The sequence below is a fragment of the Sphaerulina musiva genome, assembly GCF_000320565.1.
Source record: "Sphaerulina musiva SO2202 unplaced genomic scaffold SEPMUscaffold_11, whole genome shotgun sequence".
In the NCBI taxonomy this organism is placed as follows: Eukaryota; Fungi; Ascomycota; class Dothideomycetes; order Mycosphaerellales; family Mycosphaerellaceae; genus Sphaerulina; species Sphaerulina musiva.
The window spans coordinates 499,337-507,838 of NW_016017393.1; the positions used below are offsets into that span (position 1 = coordinate 499,337).

Below are 8,502 nucleotides of genomic sequence, written 5' to 3' on the forward strand. Positions count from 1 at the left end.
GTATGTACGTTCATCTCGTACTACTACCTACCCATCATCCACACTAGCTCTTCCTTCAACATCGGACTTGCCCATCGCGCAAACATGGCTCCACACTCGATCGCAAATGCCCAGCAGAAGATTCTCTTCACCAACCCTCCCTGGTCTTTAGTCTTCCAGATGCTTCGCTCCACAAGACATCCCACGCCCTGACCCAGAAACACCAGAAACATGCCTATCCCCATTTGCCACGGACGGTGACTCATTGGAGCCGCGCTCCATCCATGCCATATGCCGCTGAGCGCGAATGTCCATAGAATACCCACTGCGGATCCCATTTCTTTCTTCTTCTTCTTATCCTTCTGAGATTCGAGAAGTTTCACCGTGAAATGTTTGGCGGGTTTATAGGCGAGAGAGGTGAGCCAGGATTGTGCGCCTTGATGCCAGTGGATCGCCCAGAAATCTGCGATTCCTGGCGCGGCGAATGGGAGGTGGAATAAGGGGTTGGGGCAGAAGGGATGGAAGATGGTGTGCATGGTTTCCAGGCCGATGTGGATGAGGACGAGCGTAAGGAGGATTTGGAGTTCGGGAATGGGGTGGATGAAGGTTAGGAGAGGGATCGTGAGCCGGGGAAGCCAGGTCCAGATGTAGTAGTGAGAAGAAGAAGAAGAAGTCTGTTGTTGTAGTTGTAGCTGTCGCCGCTTCGACTCGTCCACCCTGAGACTATGATCGAAGGAAGCATAACGAGTTTCCGTGAGAAGCCGGAAAATGTATTCGACGTGATTTCCTTTCGAGTAGGGCTCCAGAAGAGTGTTCGCATCGTCCCTTCCCTTTTGGACGACCAATAGCCTCGGCGGACTTCCAGCTCGCACAAAAGCTACATCCAACACCCTACACGCACAAAAGAAGGATATACAATTTATGCCTCCTTGCACAAGAGGGTGGTAGGAAGGAGGACTCCATAAAGGCAAAATGAGAGTGTAGATCCCTGCGAGAGCTCCTATTTGTCGTCGAACATCGTGTATGGGACTTCGAGAATTCTCCCTTTGGCCGTTTTTCTGTTGTGCCTGTTGCTCGTACGCTGTAGTTTCGGCTTGCAGAGGCTGGTTGCTATCACCATCTGCGGCTGCTGCGATGGAAAGGGTCCATAGTGCGAGAAGATGGAGAGATATTGCAATGGTGACACGGAGGAGGAAAGCTGGAGTCGGGGAGAGGAGGAGGAGAGGGGGGAAGGGCCAGGGGAGGGAGAGGGGGAGGGAGAGGGAGAGGGAGAGGAAGACGAGACTGGTGGTGGTCGTGAGGGTGAGGTTTGGGGACATTTGGGACTATCCTCCTTGTGTAATAGATTGATTGCCTATTCAGGTAGTATGCATGATGTTTAGCATGTTGGTGGAACTTTGTAAGTACCTGTAAGCAAACCTTCATGTATAATGTATCATGTACCTAGGAGGTACCAGGCTGGCAGGCTAGGTACCACCGAAATCCGGCTAGCACTGCTTACGTTATGAAGGAGAAGCGCAAGCGATATAAGGTACATGGATCAGGTATCGGTACTAAGGGTACTTAGGAGGTACTACCTCCTATTTGTACCTCCTAGGAGCCTGGAGGGTATACATGTCGAGGTCTCGGAATCTGCGCGTATCTCACTTTCTCTGTTATCCATGCGAGGTTGACGATACGAGGCATGGATACCTGAGACCTCTCCTCTAACGCCTTGTCGACTTCTTCATGTCCGTGTAGAGGTCTGTCGGGGTTCGAGCTCGTACGAACGCCTGCGATGATAATGCTGGAGCCTGGGAGGTGTGTTGTTCTGTTTGTCGGATGTCGGATGCGGAGGGACATGATCGACCTCACTTAGGCTTACGAATGCCTAGAAGCCTGACCCTTCTGGGGCTGCGATACCTAGTACATGTAGCCCTACCTCCTAAAGCATTCCTGGTTGTATTGGTTGGTGCCGAGACCCGGAATCTCGTGCACGATTCAAGTCAGCCGACTCGTGCATACAGCATACAGCAGTGGGAACAGTGATAGTAGTAGAAGTAGTAGAAGTAAGGTAGTTGTACCTCCTAATAGCATAGCAGTCTGAGTAGCAAAGCAGTAGTACATGTAGTTACCTAGCGCTCGAGGTAGCAATAATATATACCTTCCTACCTAGGTATATAAAGGTAGTTCGGAGCCTCCGAGCGCATTCGCAACAATTTCAAAAGGTTCCATTATAACGGATGACCAACTCCCGGGTATCTCAAAGTAGACTAGTCGTTGCGCTGCATGATTATGCACCCATTGCACCTTTCCCCCCCTCCAAATTCCCCGGTTGTCACCAGTCGGGACTCCTACCAACGTGGAAGCATCACCACATCACCGATTCACCATCACTGATTCACCATCACCTCGCCGTGGCACACGTAAGATATGGCAGCTCGCCGTAACGGGCTTGACCATCGACATCTACATCTCCCCAAGCGAGCTCGGGGTACTCTGCCAGCACGGTCGCCTCGAGTTCTTGCGCCTTCTGCACCCCGGCCTGGTGTCCTTTATCTGCGAGGAACAGCTTGATGACACGAAGCACCATCTTCATCACAAACATGTCCTGCAGGTGCGCGGCACCCATTGACGACGAATCTCCAGGGCTCCCCGGGAGCTTGGCAATAATGAGACTGCACAACTCCAGAACCTTGAGCATGGCCGCCAGCGCCAACGCTGCAGTGGGACAATGGCCAGCCGTGGGCGGCACGTTCATGGCGGCTGTGCACAACCGGGGCAGATGGTGGAATATGGTGTGGTGGACGGACGATGGTCTTTGGCTGGCGTAATGGCAGTACTCTTGGAGCTCCCTGCAGAGCTGCATCGAAGAGTCGAAGGCCAGGTCGCCTTCTGCTGCTATCGTCGTTGCTGTTGCTGCTCCACTACTACACGACAGCGCCGAGGAGGGTGTCTGGAGAGTGCTCTCATTCTGCAGCATACCTGCACCACCGTTCAGTGCCGGAAAAGAGAACAGTGATGGCGAGCGTTCGGGGGGTGCCACTGGCATCGGATATTGCATCGCCTCTGCCATGCCACCGAATCTCGATGCGTCGGCCTGCATGTAGGAAAGATCTGTTGCATCTTCGGTCCAACTGTTGCTGCCATGAGTCTCTAGGCTGGCCCCGGCTGTGCTCCAATACATGTCCATTGCGGCATCGGCATCCATGCCGAGCAACTTGCTGTCAAACTCCAGTGCGGCGTCACTGTATCCAATGTGGTCGAGAGCCGGAGGACTTCCAGAAGTTGAACTTGTCTGTGCTTGAGGCGAAGCTGCTGCTGCTCTTCTCCGTCGCTCTCTTTCCTTCGAAGAGGTTTGCCCTTCGCTGGTCGACTCTGGAACCGAGCTCACTCGCTTTGGCCGACCAGGTTTGCGTCTAGGAGCGAACAGACATGCTATGCCACTGCGTGCACACGTGGTGCATGCGCAGTCTCCGGGAGGAATGAGGCAGCGAATCTTCCTCCTGGTGCCAGTCAGCTCATGTCACATATCCCATTCCACTCCTTTCTCGGCTTCCATACCGATGACAAGCTTCGCAAGCCACTCTGAACTGGAATCCTGAGTTGGACGACATTGGAGATTATGAGCTTGGCAACAAGTCGGCAGAACGTACTTCTCTTATAACATTCTGCATGTGCCTGTCTTAAGCTGTCTTGGATATCTTGTTGGAGACTTGGGGACTTGGCGAACAGGCCTCCCATCTAGTGTTCGTTCTAGGTACTGCTTTGCCACGCATCATCGCGGACTCGCGAGAAGCCCTGGTGAGTCACCCCACAGTTCAAGGAGATGATATGCCGCAAGAGTGACACTACACATAACACGGCCTGCACTTGATGCGCGGGCTCCACTTGGGCGCGTCGCAGGGTGCCGACCATCTAGCCTCCCTCAGTCGCGTAATCAGATGGCATAGCTCGGATACCATGGGTGCCGAGAACGCCCTTTTCGCATCATGACTGCATTCAGGAGAGAACGAGAGGGTCGGGCTTCACGTGGCATTGAACTCTTTGAGAGCATCTCTGCCACGTTGCAGACGAGGGACATACTGCAAATGAGCTGTACCGTTCGATCACCATGGCCGTCTGAGCCACGATGATCCCGAGACTGTTTGGCTCTCCTTGGCACTTTCAGGCCACACCCACGATCGACAGTAGCGTCCGCCTTCTGCAGCCACTGCGCTACTCAGTTGTTGTTGATGATGTTGTTGTCGCTGGATTTCTTGGCTTGGAAGCCAAAAGCGGACAATGTAGCTAAGGCGAAGGTACGCAGCTAGGTCCAATGTGGAATCTGCCATGAATCAGATAGATGGATCCCGTAACTCGCAACATCAGGGCGCTCGGGCGCACTCCGACCCATGCTCATCCGCATCAAGCATCACATACTAGACGACTAGTACGCCGCTCTCACTCTGGAGCGGGGTCGTCGATGCGCGGGGAGTCGTCAGAGGGAATCCATAACTCGAGCATAGGATTACCTGTAAACCAGGCTGTGTCGTCACACCAAGTGTTGGCCGTCCTTGGCTCACGCAGTGTCCCAACGTCAGTCCACAGCAACGGGGCATCCCTACGGCACCTAGGTATGCTGCAGGCGTTGCACGCTTTACGCCATATACGTGTAACCCACCACCTTGCATTCTGGTGCAGAGCGGTCTTGGAGCCGTCTGTGTGATATGGGTTGCGGGATGCCCCTGATTTGGCTACCACGTGCTTCAAGTATAGCTCCAGACCCACAGAGTGCGAGGTACGAAGTGCCTGCCAGCAGAGGTCGCTCTACTACACACTACTACATGACACTGAGACTACGGGATGGAAAGGTCCACAGGCTGTGGTGGTGGTGGTAGACGGCCATCTGGGTGTGTGGAGTAGGATTTCTGCCGCGGCCTCACACATCACCGCGATCGCCCTCGCATCCTGGGGATCTCATAGGACACCGGTCATATCCTCGGAGGAGGTGTATGTCTCCAACCATGAGCTACTCTTTGATACCGCGTCGACCCTGGGTCTTCGTCATATCCGAGACATGGGCGAGCAGTAACGCGGCAGACATTGGAGTCGTCCTTGCTGCTGCAATGACCCTGTTGTATGCTCAGTGTGCGGCCCGCCTGCATGCGATGGCCAGGAGTCGATGTAACGAACGCACCATCGCCGAAGATTACCATTTAGCGTTCCGCCAAGCGACTGGAATACAACCAGCGAGACTGGCCAATGCCTCTCCTATAGACTCACAGCTCCTTGTCAGCACCCGGGATACCGCCGCTTGAATACACCGAGGCGCAGAAAATACCATGCGGCTGCTGTGGTCAGGTAGTGTTACTCATTTTCCTAAGGTTCTCTCACGGATCGCTCCCGCTATCAGTGGCCTGGGATCCCCCTCCCTCCCTCCCTTCCGCCCGTTTCAAGGAGTCGATACAAGCAATGGGCGGCGCGGGCCAGAGCGGTTGACTTGGCCATCAGTGCTTGATCATGACCTGGACGTCGTTTACATGACCACCAAAGAAAGATACATGTACTCGCTAGAGGTCGATGTCAGTGTACGTACAGTATGGCCGCTCGATTGACTCGCCATCGGAGCGCCTGCCGTGATCTCTACCACCTCCAGCGATCCACACGCTGCTTGCTGCAACACAGGCGATTCTATGGTTGACTTCTTGGCATGCACTAGAACTATTGCTAATAGGCACGCCTGTGTCCGATCCTCGGCTCACATATCGTTCGGTACTACGCATCCGGCCGCCTCCGCCAAACGATTCTTTCACTTGCATTCCATGCCGTCTATCTGGACTTGCGCAATAGCGCAATTGTTGCATGCCACGCAAGACAGAGTAGCGCCACGGCCCACTTTCTGTGCGGTGCTGAAGCCGGAGTCTAGGCCTGGACGAGCCAATCCGCACTCGAGATACACAGTATCTATCCACGCTACATTCAGCATTTCTTCGGGTTGAGCACTTCTCAGTCCACAAGCATCGATACGGGGACCATCTCCTGTAGATAAAACGTGCCCTAGCTCGTTATCGAAGGTACGGGAAGCGAGTCTGCAAGTGGACGAGCTGGGCCTGTGCCCGAATCTTACCTGATCTATTACCGTATGCCCAGTGGACACGATATATCAAAGTAGTAGGTCAGAGGTTGGAGGGTGGAATTCCATGGGGGGGATCCTTGATACTCGGTAGATGCACGTCGCTACCAGAGTCAACGCATCTAATAATGTCCGCTGCACAACTTCGTATGCATGAGCAGCATGACTATGCGTGCTAAGGCTGGAGGGGGCCGAATCCCGATACACGTAGCGCGCTTTTTGTTTTCTCTCGTGAGATGTTGGGTTGCACGCCGGCAGACGAAGCAGTGCTTGAACATCACCACATTGTTCTTAGCGTACACCCAAGGACGGCGCTTCAACGTAGGGCCAACTAGGGTCACTACTGGCAATGCAGGCGACTCTTGGCATCCGACCATCCGAGCTTCCCAGTACCCGCCCCGATGCAATCTCCACAGGCATGTGAATGCGCTATCTGGCTGTTTTCGGCTACAGGTCCCCAAAGAGCAAAAGCACTGCCGCAGATCACACCCTTCGATCCCTGGGATGGACTCGAACAGCAGAGCGCTAGGCCAATGTACCTCCCACGCTCTCGACGTTACTGTTTCTCTTGTTGTTGCAGAACTCGGCCTTTGCTATGTTGAGAATGTGCTTGTACGTTCGACTGGCTGCAGTGATAACACTACCTGTACTTAGGGAGTGATGACCAGCGCCCCGACCGATGTCCGAGGTAGCTACTGGTAAGACGCGAGGAACGAACGACAAATAGGCTCATCTCCGTCCCGCGGTCCAACAACCACGCGATGTCGACCAGGGGGGGAGGCGGGTTTGCCCTCACACAAGCAATGCGATCGCGGCCCTACGCCTACTACATACATGTACACAAACGCACAATCACTCTATTTCGATGAGACATTGTCATCAGCGTCATCGACATCATCGACATCATCGACATCGACATTGGCGTCGTCATCTTCCTCTTTTGTAAAATGCCGCCGCTGCTGAGCAGATGCGCCCTACGCCGGAGATTCGACATTACGATCCATTCAATCTCCCTCCGCTGTCAGGAGCCAAGGCAAGGTACGATCAGCCAACATATCTTCTCGGTCAGAAAAGAACAGAGCTTCTCACGTCGAAATGGAACGAGTTGGTGTAACCAAGAAAGCAGTCTGGGTATAGCACAATGCAGTGTAGTAGGTAGGACTTTCCACTAGATTCTTCCACATGAAAGAATAGTGGATCCCTATTGACTAACTAACCTAACTCAACTATCTATCTAACTACCTTACCTAACTAGTTAGATTACCCGATTGAATAGCCTCGCGCGACTCTTGCTGTTACTATCGTCGCGGCATAACTTACCTTGTTTTTGCTAGGCGTTGCTATACTATATTCGTTCTTCCCAACAAAACTGAACAAGTAGGTCTAGCTTTAGCTTCAACTTCAACAAAGCTAGGAGTGCTACTGTTACTGCTACTACCTTACTATTGTTTTTGTTCTACTTTTTCTTGTTCTCTCTCCTTCTACCTTTCACTTCCTTCTCTCTCTCTTATCGTATTCTACTTCCTCCCTATCTCTTCTCCCTCTCCCTCTCCCTTTCCTATCCTTCTCCAAATAGAGAGACATTCATATATGTACACACACACACATATATCTACATATACCTACATGTACCTCAGTGAAAAAGAGAAAAGCTTCTACGTAGTACAAAGTAAAGTCTTTCTCAAAGCGGAACTAACTAATTAGGCAACTAAATATGTAAGTACGTAGTACTACTTAGGTTATTTGACTAGTATACCTAGTATATAGGCAAAAAAATGAAAAAAAAAAGGAATAAAAGGGGCAAACAAATGTGAAAATTGAATTACGAAAGACGGAAAGACGGGACAGTTTGGAGGGGGGTTTTTTTTGGGTAGATAGGCTCGTGCTCTTGTGCTCGTGCATATACTACTTGTGCTTGTGCTTCGTGCTTGTGCTTGTGCTTCGTGCTTGTGCGTAGTCACTTACCTACTGACCTTACTTATTTTACCTTACCTTACTTACTTCAATTCATCACTCCCTCACTTCTTCCCTTGACTTCCCTAACTCACCCGCTCCCCAAAAAATCCAAATAGATACGTATATAAAGATACATATGTTCTTCAATCTCCATCTCCATATCCAAATTCTACCTCTACCACTTCTTCTTCTCCTTCTTTTCTTTCCCGACTGAAACTTAAGCAACCAAGCAAAGGCTGGCTTTGAAACTGCGATAGTCGTTCGTTCGTTGTTCGTTGTTTGGACGAACTGACTGACTGACTGAATGACTAGCAGCTCGCGGATTCTGGTAGGAGGCGGATTTGGTGATTTTGTCGTCGCGTCTGTGCCTTATTCATTTGATGCTTGAGAGAGAGAATTCATGATGAGGTGTTTGGGACATGTTGTCTTCATGGCGAAGATTGTTGCTCGGTCTTTTCGGAGGGCGGGGGGGG

At 52.0% G+C, this 8,502-nt stretch overlaps 3 protein-coding genes across 3 annotated transcripts; 2 read left to right on the plus strand and 1 right to left on the minus strand.

The window, feature by feature from the left end:
* Positions 1 to 23: 23 nt before the first annotated feature.
* On the minus strand, positions 24 to 1,298 carry SEPMUDRAFT_136167 (uncharacterized protein; the record flags this gene model as incomplete). The annotated part of the gene is made up of 1 exon (XM_016902758.1): positions 24 to 1,298. One exon carries the CDS (start codon positions 1,296 to 1,298, stop codon positions 24 to 26), a length of 1,275 nt encoding a protein of 424 aa, XP_016756936.1.
* Positions 1,299 to 2,661: 1,363 nt separating this feature from the next.
* On the plus strand, positions 2,662 to 6,010 carry SEPMUDRAFT_128417 (uncharacterized protein). Its single transcript, XM_016902213.1, has one exon. The coding sequence runs from the start codon at positions 4,965 to 4,967 to the stop codon at positions 5,256 to 5,258; it is 294 nt and encodes a 97-aa protein (XP_016756937.1). The 5' UTR covers positions 2,662 to 4,964; the 3' UTR covers positions 5,259 to 6,010.
* Positions 6,011 to 6,096: 86 nt separating this feature from the next.
* On the plus strand, positions 6,097 to 7,348 carry SEPMUDRAFT_151740 (uncharacterized protein). The gene has a single exon (XM_016907011.1). It carries the CDS (start codon positions 6,227 to 6,229, stop codon positions 6,725 to 6,727), a length of 501 nt encoding a protein of 166 aa, XP_016756938.1. The 5' UTR covers positions 6,097 to 6,226; the 3' UTR covers positions 6,728 to 7,348.
* The last annotated feature ends 1,154 nt before the right edge of the window (positions 7,349 to 8,502 follow it).